This window comes from Vanessa tameamea, chromosome 14, assembly GCF_037043105.1.
Source record: "Vanessa tameamea isolate UH-Manoa-2023 chromosome 14, ilVanTame1 primary haplotype, whole genome shotgun sequence".
In the NCBI taxonomy this organism is placed as follows: Eukaryota; Metazoa; Arthropoda; class Insecta; order Lepidoptera; family Nymphalidae; genus Vanessa; species Vanessa tameamea.
This window is the reverse complement of record NC_087322.1, coordinates 10300998-10314321: the sequence shown is the minus strand read 5'-3', so window position 1 is coordinate 10314321 and position 13324 is coordinate 10300998. Positions and strand designations below refer to the sequence as shown.

Here is a 13324-nt window from a genome sequence, read left to right as displayed (position 1 = left end):
CGGAGAGCTATCGATACTATCGATAGTATTGCTCACGGAGCCATCGATACTATCGATAGTATTGCTCACGGAGAGCTATCGATACTATCGATAGTATTGGTCAATACGATACTATCGATATACTGAATAGTTTTCGAGGTCAACTATCGATAGTTCTGCAAAGCTTGAATTGAATAGCAGACCCATTATTTTTCGAACGTTACTTATTAGTTATGCAAAAGACTGTCGCCCATGGTAACCGATATAACAGAGAAAGAAAAGACGGTCGATATAGCTACAAGGGGGTAATATATAACGGAGTTGAAAAAATATAAAAGATTTATAATATAAAATATATATAACAGTTGTTATTGCCTTTCGTTTCAAATATGATGATTAATGAATTATAGACATAATAAGGTATAGGTAAATAAATCACTAAGACACAAATAATTGAGAGTAGTTATTATACGCCACAACAGTTGGGCGCCTAATGTGCTACTTATTAAAATATTTCATGGTCTTATTCATTTTAGTACCCCTTATAAGTTAAAGGTAATATACTTCCGGCAACCGGTTATTAGCAGCGCCTCAGCGAAGAAAACAAGTGAACTAAAATCGGTATGGTACCTACCAAAGGTTTTGGTTCACTTTGAAGTCAGAGCAGGCATTCTAATAACAGATTGTTATCATTTTAATATTTTTACTGAACTATTGGTCACTGTTGTAGATTTCAAAAAAATATTTTTTAAAATAACATTCTGTATTTTAATGTAGTTATAAATTACCTAACAAATTTTAGATAATGCAGTGTGAAGAGGCTTAATATTTTAAATTGAGCTATAATTCTATGGACCTTATTATATTCTGGATTTTAAGAGTAATGATAAAACCAATAAAACGATTTAGTATCTTAGACGTAATTTATTACAGATTAATGGGCGTGTGTAGTGGCGTGGTGCGCTTGTGCGGCAGCCTTCCTCATCTGTACCAACACGTTGCTCATCTCTTCACGCTTCCTCTTAGCACGGATGTGCGTGCCAAGACGACGCTTCAAGAACTTCAGAGCACGCTTGTCTTTTGACACCTGAAAGTAACAATTTACAAATTATGTATATGTTATCATACACTCCAATATTATATAGTATGGATATATTGGAGTGTGTACTTTTACTTATAAAAGTAACTTTATTTAAAAAAAATAGCAAAACATAGTAGACGCAACTAAAATATAGTGCCGTTTCTGTGTGTATTAATATTGTACAGAAATGCTGAACAGATTCTGATTAAAACTCAGGACAGGATACTAGTTTGGTATAATATTATTCAGGTTGAATTTGTAAATAGTTTTACCACTTATGCCGAGTAATAAGAGTTTTAAGTAAAGTAAAAATTTACTGTTCACAGTCTCGCATGAATAATGTCACTTTAAAAAGAACAGGCATCAATACATTTTAATTGGTATTAAGCTTACGAAAATAAAACAAAGGTTATTTTTTAATAAGTATTTAGCTTGTATTTCATACATTTTGAAAGCTGTCTGTTTTGTTAGTATATTTAAATTGTCATGAAATAGATTTGATTGCGACTTAATTTTTCACCATCACTACAAAAAGAACACAAATTAACCAATTTATTATTTCAGAACTCTTCATTTTAACAAACAACCAAATAGGAAATGTTACAGTATTAGGTTTTCAAATAAAAATCACCATGCTTAAATGTTAGCTATATAAAGTTCTATATACAACATGTACTTGGTGCATGCATAATTTTGTTTTGTTCTGGTTCTTTAACAATTATTTATTTTTCATATAACAGTCTATTCCAATCATAAGAGGACTAAAACCAAATAAACAATTTGAAAGATGCTATATATTCGGTTAAGAGCTCTAATAATATATGATATTCAGTATGAATTTTTGAAAAAATTGTGTTATGAATGTTGTCCACTTGTAATGGGACCTTAGGAAGTTAAATTGAAGTTGATATAAGTAATTAAGTGGAACAATGTTGTATTATAAACATAATATAATTAAATAGTAATCAACGGTTTGTTAGTAGTGCAAAATATAGCCGAGCTATAAGCAAATCATCGCATGAAATATGTAAATCTAAGATTCGTTTATATCTTCTTCAATTGGAATAGACTATACATATGGATTCCATACTGTCTATGGTGATTCTACTGTCTTGCAGTTCATTATAAATCATTTTTATTTAATATTATAGATTTCTTTCATAATCTATTTGATTATCATGTAATGATAATTGAAGCTTTAATATATATATATACAAAATAATAGAATTGTTTGTTCTTATGCAAACCACTAATGTTAGGATTGACTGAGTTATAACTCAATAAATTAATTTTGGGATAAAATTGTTGTAGTTTTTTAATTGGTTAAGTAAGAGTTCACATTAAATTTTGAGAAATTTATAGTTATTACTTTTGTATTGAAAATTAATTTTGTCCTTGCTTCTTTTATTTCAAAAATATAAAGCCTTTTCCAACCACGAGAGGATGTGAGCCAAATACACAACATTTGTTATTAAATTGATGCAATATCATTGGCTTTAACTATCTATGATATTCATTTTGGATATAAGTAAATATATATTAATAAAGAACTGTAAGTAGTTTACAATTGATGTCAGCTATTGGTAAAATGCATAGAATATATAAATATTTGGAAATTTTAACTTTCCACTATATTATATACATTTAAATATGAGTGTTTAATTTCAAAAGAAGTTAATAAATATTAATATGCACATAGGTAGATAGTTTAATTAGTCACTTTTAACATATACTTTATAGTGAATAAAAAATTACCTTAAGCAACTCCATAGCTCTCTTCTCATAAGGAGCATGTCCAACGACTTCACGGACTAAGTCACGTACGAATTTTGAGTGCTTAGTTTGTAACTGAAAAAATAAACACAATACATTAATATTTGAATGAAGTATATATCGTAATAACAAAGTTTTGTATGTATTTTTGTATGTATATAGCGAAATATTAACATGATTTAGCGATTGCTTTGGTAACTATATGGAGTTGGATACAAAACTTTTAGAGGTTATTATTAAAAGTATTTAGTATACATTGTTTTCAAATTGCAAGACAATAGTTTGTTAAATACAATTCACCTACGATATGATATAGTATAATATGATTACCTATTACCGTAATTAATTAATGTTTACGAGTATCGCAAAACACGAGATAAATAAATATATCTTAATATCTAGAACCGAAGTAAAAAAATCACAAACTTACACCCTTTAGCCTAGCAGGTCTGATCTTGATTGCTTTGTCTGTAATCCCCTTTTTACCAGCGGATATTTTAGTTGTTTTGTGGCCTTTTCGCAGACCAACTGCGATCTCAAACCGGGGTGCCATGCTGAAATAATCAAATAGGTAACGGATAGGAACAAAATATGTTGTCACAACAATCACTTATTATAATAAAACACAAAAAATCACTTAATAACTCAGTGAAATTTTACGATTATATTGATAATATCAGGTAAAAAATTATTTCACGTACTTTCCGGATTGACAGTTTGTACCAAAAAGGATTAGGAATTTGACAGTTGAATTGAACAGATAATAAATAAAAAAAATATATACAGGCTAAACCAAATGTTTAACTGCGAAATCTTAAACATGTATTTATTAATAATTGTATAATAATTAATCGATATACTATAAGCCTTAACTATAGAATCTATACATCATAAAAATAATTTATTTTTATTTCTTTATAAATAGCGATTATGTTCTTAATCTAAATATTGGAATTTGGTTATATTTTAAGTTTTTGTTAGTTCTTCTGTAAATTATATTTAAAAAAAATATTTATTTTAGTATTATAATTTAATTTTAGTAGAACCAATCATTAGCATATTTAATTATTTGAATTTAAAGTCACTTCTATTTTATTTTAAGGAAAATGGTATCAAAATATGTATAAATTTTAATTTTACTTAAATTATTACAAATTGTATATTTTATACAAAATTGATTGAAGCTCAATATTATTAACACTGCAATGTTTCCGCACTATAATTTGAAAATATCTTTATTTATTGGTCCAGGGTCGTGCGATAAATAGCTGCTGCATTCGATAACACATAAAAAATATTATTTATACCTAATTATTATAGAATTCTAACTACCCTCGTTAGTTCTACTATTATGTAGTAACTACATAACTTTTATATTATTATTATTAATTTAAATATTAATAGGGTTTTTGTTTGCCTCCGCTACGGTTAAGTCTATTTGGATGTTGGCAGCCCTGACATCTTTATTTATAATTTGTTTCAAAATTCCATAATCCATATGATAATGACGTTTTACTGTGTCTGTGTTTGAGGTTATATTTTGCATTTATTTTGATTTAGTAATATATAAAAACAATACTGAAACATGGAGGTTGGGGCTGTTAAACAAGCTTTTAACAACGAGGTAAGTGGGAAATACTTATTATAAAATATGTCAATTATTTACTTTATACATAATGTAAAACACTCATACATGCTTATAGTTTCATGATATTGTATGGTTTTCCAGATTATTCTGCTCAAAAAGAATTTGAACCAAGCAAAAATACAAACAATACATAAGCTGACGAGGAAGGCAAAGACTTTAACTGATAAAAAAGGCCCAGAGGCTCTTAAAGATAAACAGAAAAGAAAAGCGGAGTCTGCAGTAAGAGAAGTGCTCATTATCAAGGTAAAAATTTAGTTATATAGATATAAAAAAGCTTTGAGTTAGTAATTATCGATTTTCAGGCAGGATATATTTTATAAATTTAATTTTATTGATGTAACTTTGTATTTCAAATGTTGGAAGTGAGTAACTATTGAGGAATATTTGCCATTTCTTCTTGTCAGTATCTATATTCCGAATCCGATAGCTTGTATCTGTATTTTAAATTGGACTGATTGTGCTGACATTTTGCACATCCTTTTAGCGCTACTGGCAATAAATTCTAGTATAATCTATTCTATTCCAATCCAAGGAACAGATATTAACAAACCTTAGAATTGTATATTCCGATCTATATATGTAAATTGCTAATTTCTCTATTATGTTGTACTCTAAAAGCTGTTGATTTTTCAAGATCTTGACCAAATATATCATGTAAATTCTATGTCTAAGTTGTATATTACAATTAAAATAGGCTATTGGCAATTACTACACATTATATTATGGTATCTAAAATCAAAATATTTAATCTTACAGAAAATTAAAGCAAGAGATATAGCAAGATTCATTGTGACTCATACTGGAAATCTAAATGAATATTTAAACAAACCAGTTGTAGATGAAAATAAAGCATGTGCTCGGTTACTTCTACACAAATCATTGCAAGAGAAATACAAACATATCAGGGAAAAGTTCATAAATATATCAATAAAGGACCTATTTATGTCGAGGCAAGAAAGAAAAAATCTTAAAAAAGAGGAAAGAGAGAAACAGAAGAATAAAAAGAAAGGAAAAAATAAATCGAATACTGTTCATATTGAAGGTGAATGGGATGTAGAAAACACAGACAAAAGTAAAGAGGCATTCAAAAAAGGAACACTTAAAGGTGATAAATCAGAATATGATGAAGCAATTTCTGAGGATGATGAAAAATCTGAAAATGATGGAAGGACAAGTGAAAATAGTAGTACATTAAGTAATCAATCTGATACAGGCAACCACTCTGATGCGGATGACCACTCTGATGCAGGTGACCACTCTGAAGGAGGTGACCACTCTGATGCAGGTGATCCATCTGATGAGGAAGTGGACTCAAATAAAGAGTTTAATGTTGAAGACAAAGATAGTGACTCTGATGACACTAAAGATAAGAAAATATCAAAGAAAGTTATGAAAAATGATAATAAGAATAAAATAGACTCATTTAAACCTAATAAAGAAACTTTTGAATTAAAAATCAATGGAAGTAAAAAGATATCTGAAGACAAAAATAAAAAGGTAGATAAAAGAATCAAGGATAATAAGAATAAGAATTTAAATGAGAAATTACATAAAAGAAAATTCAATAAAGAATCTGATGATTTCTCTGAAAAAGTAACGAAAATTGTAGATCCATTTTTTGTAACTTCCACTGGTGAAAATTATATGTCACTTGTAGAACCAAGGAATCCTGATGAAGTTAAAGAAGTTCATAAAGAAGGTAACAGGAAATACAGAAGAGCAGTAATGTTTGGGCATGTACCAAAAATAAAACCTAGGAAAAACAATTATCAATCTAATAATAGTTCTAACAAATATGACAATTATGAAAACAACAAATCTAGCAACAAAAACAAAGAATTCGGAAATAGACAAAATAATTTAAAACTGCATGAAGATAGAGGACACGATAAGAAAGAAGAAGTCCCGGAAAAATTACATCCTTCATGGGAAGCTAAGAAAAAGCAGTCAGGTCTATTACCTTTTACGGGTAAAAAAATTGTATTTGATTAAAATAAATAATTTATTATCTTAAATAAAAAACTTTAATACAAATTATTTTAAACTTTTGCTTATTATTTAAAGGCATATCCAAAAAAAAATGTTAAAAATGGTGAAACTCTACTATAAATAATTGCATATTGATGTAACCTGTAAACCAAATCGGTGCTACCAGAAACTTTAAGAATAATAAACAAAAGACAAAATATGTGGAGGGCCTAACAAAGGGATTATATGTATATAAAATTGCAGATTGATAGAATGTAAATCTTAACTATTTGATATATATCTGATATTTGGATAATTTTTTAATATGGATTTGAAAAAAAAAACGAACAATTACACCGATCGGCATTTTAGGATTAAATTTATATGGTTTCTAAAGCATAAGACACTCGTTCCAACTATATCTGTGAGGCCAATGATTATTTTCTTTTAATACTCGCAACGTCTCACGCCAAGATCATCGGGGATAAGCTTTTTTGACGTGTGTATCCTATGTATGTGTGTAAGTATGTGTAATTTAATTTTAGTGTTTAATGTCAAAATGTCTTAGACATTATTCGTATCTATTAATCTAACTGTTAAGTTGTTGGAAACCTTTAATACTTTGCCCGATTACTTTACATGCAAATAATGTTTCGTAATATTGACAAGCAAACTCGTTAAAGATATAGTAAGGAATGTATTTACACAATAAAAAAATAAAACTAGTAACAAAAATATTGAATGAATAATAATTGCCTTACCGCTTATGTATACGCTAAACTCATCAGTACCAAATTTATTTTTATACGGTTTTTACTAATGGACGGAGTGATTCATGAGTAAGGGATAGGTGTATAATTAATTGTTTTTTATTGGTATATTGGCTGAATAATATAATTGTTGAAGGCGATGGAACAAAATATGTCAACCAATAGTTATTTAAATTGTGATATAAACGTTTTAGACCTTATTCTGCCGGTGCGAAGCCGGATCTGGTAGCTAGTATATATATGTATGGATAATAAAATGCCAAGCTGGTTAAGCTATCACCTACCCAGTTTTCATGGCTGCACATCCCTGGGTCTCGAATATTGTGTCAGATTATTAATGTTTTTATTCGCAATGGAAAAGCTCAGCGAGTATACTAATTCAGTAGATGTAGGTACCGTCTTAATAGAAGAAATATGTATATCCCATATAGCCCAGCCAGCAACCCTTATTTGCGGCCAGATTCAATTAGGCAACCGTATATCATAATAAACAGAAAAAAAATAGCTTTAATTTGATATATAAATTCTGAATGTACGCTGTGAGTGTATAAACGTAACTAAATCATACCTGTGTAAACCTGGCTGCGAAGAGGTGCGGCCAGATGCGCAACGGCAACTATGACTTTTAGAGTCTTTATAGGTGTTGCCGTAAAGTGGACGACATTTTATTGAAAAAACAAGTCAATGGAATTTTTGACGGAATAAGAATTATTAATAATATAATTAAAAATACTAGCGGCCACATTTTGATAGGCAACCTGGTAGATATAAATTCTCCTGATCATAAATATGTGTAAAAAATTGGTTTTTAGCAAACACTCGATGGGTATACTGATTCTGCAGCCGGATCTTAGACTATTAGGTATGATAGGGAGAAAAAATGTTTTTAGGCATTCAGAAACTCTTCAGCTACGTTACTTTTTGTATTATTCTCAAATATGATACGTCGTTACCAGATTGTATGATTTGTAACACAAACAGTTCTCGTTCCCAGTTTTCGTTCATTTGGTTATTACTCAATTTGAATTAGAAAAGAAAAATAAACTCAGGTATAAAATTATTTAATGAGAAGTGTTAAATAAGTTGAATATAAATCCGATCATTCACACTTACTTTCTTAAGCTATGAAGTCACCATCGCTATTTTATTAAGGTACTCAAGTGCAAGGAAGCGCCGTGCTGTATAGTTATACAAAGTCATTGTAAGTGATTTCTATTAAAATTTACCATACATTTCGGCACATAGGTTAATCTTGTAAGGCGTCAGGCTTTACAAGATTAACACCAAGACAAAGTGACACCTAGAATGTCATCTCACCGAAATATATTATGTCCAAATCCGTAGTTATCGCCATTTGGGCGCGGGGTACAATATAGCAGGGCGTAATGTAGCATTCCTCACGTGTGGCGCGATTTATCGTCACAGCTAAATTGCGAATGCCACTTGCATAACCGACGTGTGAATTTCATGGACGTTATACCTGCTTTATACCTAAGATTTGACCTAACAAACGTTTGTAATATCTTAATTGTTATTGCTCTGTAAATCAGTACATTCCAATGGTTTGTTTGAACATAAACATCGTTGATTATGGTTATAGCATTGTTGTATACATATTGCTATTCATGTTGTTTTATACGAAAGGCACTTATGCATGTATGGTCAGCAATGAAATATAATGTTAACTTATTTAGCGTTGTGTTTAGGTTATACTAGTAAAATAAAGTAAATTGTCTATAATTGTACGAATAGCTGCCTCCTTTTTTTTTCTTTTTCAAATGTTATTACTATTCGGTTTGTCAGTCACAGCGCAAATATTTGCCTTTCTTACCACAGTTGTTTCATTTATTATGATACCAACTAACGACTACAATCTACATAAATATAAAAATGTCTGATTGAGAACATACATATCGTAGGTACAGCCTAAATCGTTGGTTGTCAGGATGAAATTTTGTGTAGAAATTCTTAATGTGGTGAGGGGATAAATGGGGCATGAAAGTTTGTATGGAATTTGACATTTCTGATGTTAGAGATATGGAAGTTAGTATTTAGGCTTCTATTGATGAGATAAAGACAACTATTAAAGATTTTTTGAAAATGTATCCCCTAAGTGGGCGAAATTTAGAATGAAAATTTGTATTTGTATAGACGTTCGTAATTTTCGAAAGTTAGATACATAGAAATGGTTGCAAGGTTAGTAAAGCTTTTTTAAAAACTGATCACCCAAAATAATTCATTGTGATTTGATGCTGATAAGTTTTGGGGGACCATTTATATTGTATAAATCCGGTCAGTATATATTGTTACTAAACTATTAGTCTCGTTAGTGCCGACTTAAGTATTCTCCTCTCTATTTGTCTTATTCGCTCTTTGTTTTGAAGCCATTTTATTCTTGCTGGCTAGTTTGATTTTTAAAACAGTAAAATATGTTTTAAATCTTATTTTAACAATAAAATGGTATTTCTGTTTCAATTTCAGTCGTCTCCAATTTTTTTGACATCCATTTATTCTTTTAACATTAGGTGGCTTCCATACTCATTTTATTAAATAATTAATTCAATAAGTATTTTAGTCTCTGTAAACGAAACAACTGGCTAACTATATGCATGTATATATATTTATACAGTATGATGGAGTCCGAAACATGTTCTGACGTCTGTAATTGGTTCAATATAAGCTTGACTTTAACTAGATGCATAGAATGCATCATAGTACAAATCATATCGTGTTCACGTAGCGTATAACTTGCAGGTATTACATTAGGCGTTAAGCGTTCGTGTCAGCGATCCTGTGAAGTCACGAAATGCTGACAGTTCAATAATACATGTACTGGCATGTTCTGGATAGTGACATGCATAATGATAGTTTTCTATGGTTTTAGGTGAATAATAAAATTTATCTCATTAATTTAACAAACATAAAAGTCTTGTTACTCCATCACACTCTAACAAATTTATGGTTTATAATAAAATTGGTGTAGATATTATTTTTCCTTCTTGTTCGAAGCTACCGTTAATGAGTAAAGCACTTTTGGTGCTGTGTCTAGCGCGCATTTTAAATTGTTCAAGTCGAAAGTCGTTGATTGTATTAAGAAGGTCAGTAGGAGTACTTCGAACTACCTTAGAGGTGGTAGAGAGTACGAAGCCGGCCAATAGTTTCAAGATTATGACCGATTTTCTACATAATCCGAGATGTCTGAGAGATTTAGTCTGCACGTAGAATAAAACGTAAAAGCATGTAGTTAAGATGATAAAAAGGATAAGTAGGTTGCTAAGATTTGGAATCTGCAAATCTACACCGTGCGTCCTCAGCACCGTTTATTGTTATAAATATTTTTTTCAAAGTTATGCGTTTTAATTATAAAACGTGTAAGCAATTGTAGCTTATAATGAAAATTTGAAATTAACATGCTGTAAAATGCAATTCCTATTAAAACGAACACACCTACGTGTTCAGAGTTCACTCACTGCACTGTTCTGTTTTTTTGCTCTTCCAAATTACATTAGGATTCTGTGATGAAACTTTAAATTTTGAATTCACATTGAATTTCCAAACTAACATGAATCGGTGGACAAAATACCTGAAAGTTAACATCCGCACGTAAAAAAAGTCCGAACAAGTACAGGTTTTTACTTAATTAACTTATGTTTATAATTGATCTCATGCAACAGTGAAAGAAAATGTAGAGAGAATGTATGAGTCCGATCAAATTTCACTACAGAGTCCACCCATCCTGGCTGGTGTGCTGGTGTGCTGGAGGTCTGTATGTATATTGTTTCAATTAATAGTGTTAAATTCATCTGTTAGTTAAGTATGATGTCGTCCTGAACAATTTTGGCCACGGCGGCTAGTCAAAAACTAGTCTAGCCAACTGCAAACGACATATTTAATGCACAAATTTTGTGCCAGAACACAATTCTAGTCTTATAACACAAACACTTCATTATTCTTCTTGCCATCTGACAAGGCCGAAAAGAGTTCAAAACAGGACCAACAGTTTTACTTCCTTACCAAAACACTGCCGAGTTTAAAATTTCGGGACGCTTCTGAGAATTTCTCGATGGGACACCTAATAAGTTTTAATTGGCCAGAATCGTGGTTTGAACAAGGATCTCGGGAATTGCACCTTCATAAACTAGCCACTATACCAGGCAGTCAAGTAAGTTAATAGTAATGTTACGTCAACAATTGTAGTCGGTAACATATGCGTGGATGGCATGTAGTTATGTAGTCAACCATGAAAATTAATAGCGGGTCGCCGCATCGTGTCGTATGAGAAATTACGAATTCCACCTGTGCTTAATTATTACACGTTGTTTACGTAACATTCGATATGTGTAGCTCGGTAATACTTTGACACGAATTCGTCCGAATCCTGCTATAAATACTCATATATGTCATATATGCTATTGTAGGGTTTTGATTTACATATTTTGGAACTTAGACGGCGTTTCGATAGTTGATAGGTGGACGAGATTTAAATGTAAAATTTTAACGCGACACGTTTATACATTTCTATTTCGTTACATGACATTATATCTTTAAAAAGTTACACTCAGGGCCGGCGTCAACGATCTAGACGTCCCGAGCTGGACATTGCCCTGTTATATTCGACCAGGGTAGGACTGGGTCCAAAAGGGTCCAGTTTCAGGACGAATTTTGGCCTGAAAAAATCGTGGAAGATTTTTTTATGGTATGCAGCTCGGGGAACTTCAGATCCTCCCAAATTTGGCACCCTAGACCGTTGCTCTACCGCGCGCCGACACTGAAGTGTTTCTGTCATGTGTCCGTTGCTAAAGGCGAAAATAGATTTTAAAAATAAACAAATATTAAGTGTGTCCTCAAAAACCTGTGGTTCCCTTTCTTTCACTGAACCCTGTCACAGAATCTCTTGCCCAAACTACAATATCATCCCGACAGAGCCTGTTTCTGCGGTTTTCCTTTAAAATTAATTATTAGAACTAATTTTATTAATCACAATTTGATTAATATTTTTAGACAGGTACCTAAACATTATTATCAATATTGTATTTATTCGGTCTTTAAATTTCTAGATGATCTTAAAATTAATATTATTGTATTACGTTTATTCATCTCACTTCGTAATAGGGATATATTTTCACAGTTCGTTGCCTACCACCGATTTTGAAAATTAGTAAAGGTACCATCGAAAATCGAAGTTGAAAGCCAGTGGTACAAGTAGAAATGCCTCAGTAGCTAGAGCAGTTGAATCCTAACTGAATATTCATCCTGGTCCATCTATCGATTTTGGTTTCTCATGCTCGATCTTGAAGGAAAACATTCTTGTGTTGGATAAATATCTATCAAAGCGGGTTGCAATAAGCTCCTAACTTATTTTAAAAAGAAGAGGCCTTAGCCCAATAGTGAGATCTTTACAGGTTGATACTTAAATTACATTAAAGAGTACGTAACGTATAACAGGCGATTAAATATATATTTTTAATTGCAACTGTACCTAGACAGCGGATTAAACAATAATTTTAATTGAAATGAGAATCACAGATTAGTGTTGAATTAGTATTCATATAAAACTGACTTTTATCTATCTGCACTAATCTTTACGTTTGCACTTTTTTATTTTTAATTCAAAGTCCACTCGGTCACGTAGCATGGAATGGGATCACGTGCTAAACGAATAATTATGATCGCGAAAACGCCAGTTAATAAAAAAAATAACTAAATATATCGTTGTAATCTAATTATAAAATGTAATTTGTTACGTGTGACATCTTGTTTTGGAAAAGAGTTAAGAAATTTATATTGTTATTGTTAACTAGCAAATACCCGGCATGCATGATTGTTTATTTTTTTTTATAAACATTTATTATATACAAGTCTTATATACAAGTGCGTTAATGGTACAGTGAATAGTCAGCTTCATCCAAGTATAAAATAACAATAAGATTACCACATACATAGAAATATCGATTTTAAAGTGATCTATAATATATATACAACCGTACACCAAGTCATCTAATTATTTAAATCATCCACTTCTCCCAAATATAATGGAACAGCGACTGGCTTCGAAGCATCCAAAATATGCAAAAATATCGAACACACAATGAAAACAATACATTT

The 13324-nt window shown here is 30.9% G+C and overlaps 2 protein-coding genes across 2 annotated transcripts; one reads left to right on the top strand and one right to left on the bottom strand.

Moving 5' to 3' along the window:
* Nucleotides 1–883: 883 nt before the first annotated feature.
* On the bottom strand, nucleotides 884–3650 carry LOC113398685 (large ribosomal subunit protein eL36). The gene is made up of 4 exons (XM_026637549.2): nucleotides 3535–3650; nucleotides 3264–3387; nucleotides 2816–2908; nucleotides 884–1066 (listed from the first exon to the last, which is right to left on the bottom strand). The coding sequence occupies exons 2-4, from the start codon at nucleotides 3384–3386 to the stop codon at nucleotides 914–916; spliced, it is 369 nt and encodes a 122-aa protein (XP_026493334.1). The 5' UTR covers nucleotide 3387; nucleotides 3535–3650; the 3' UTR covers nucleotides 884–913.
* Nucleotides 3651–4298: 648 nt separating this feature from the next.
* On the top strand, nucleotides 4299–6497 carry LOC113398662 (protein starmaker). Its single transcript, XM_064216931.1, has 3 exons — nucleotides 4299–4457; nucleotides 4563–4724; nucleotides 5238–6497. Exons 1-3 carry the CDS (start codon nucleotides 4419–4421, stop codon nucleotides 6471–6473), a joined length of 1437 nt encoding a protein of 478 aa, XP_064073001.1. The 5' UTR covers nucleotides 4299–4418; the 3' UTR covers nucleotides 6474–6497.
* The last annotated feature ends 6827 nt before the right edge of the window (nucleotides 6498–13324 follow it).

Coding starts and splice junctions, on each gene's coding strand:
- LOC113398685 (XM_026637549.2), bottom strand. CDS start 3,386: ATGGCACCCCGGTTTGAGATCGCAGTTGGTCTGCGAAAAGGCCACAAA. Junction 2,909..3,263: donor GACCTGCTAGGCTAAAGGGT/GTAAGTTTGTGA, acceptor TTATTTTTTCAG/TTACAAACTAAGCACTCAAA. Junction 1,067..2,815: donor GAGCTATGGAGTTGCTTAAG/GTAATTTTTTAT, acceptor TGTTACTTTCAG/GTGTCAAAAGACAAGCGTGC.
- LOC113398662 (XM_064216931.1), top strand. CDS start 4,419: ATGGAGGTTGGGGCTGTTAAACAAGCTTTTAACAACGAG. Junction 4,458..4,562: donor AACAAGCTTTTAACAACGAG/GTAAGTGGGAAA, acceptor ATGGTTTTCCAG/ATTATTCTGCTCAAAAAGAA. Junction 4,725..5,237: donor GAGAAGTGCTCATTATCAAG/GTAAAAATTTAG, acceptor TTAATCTTACAG/AAAATTAAAGCAAGAGATAT.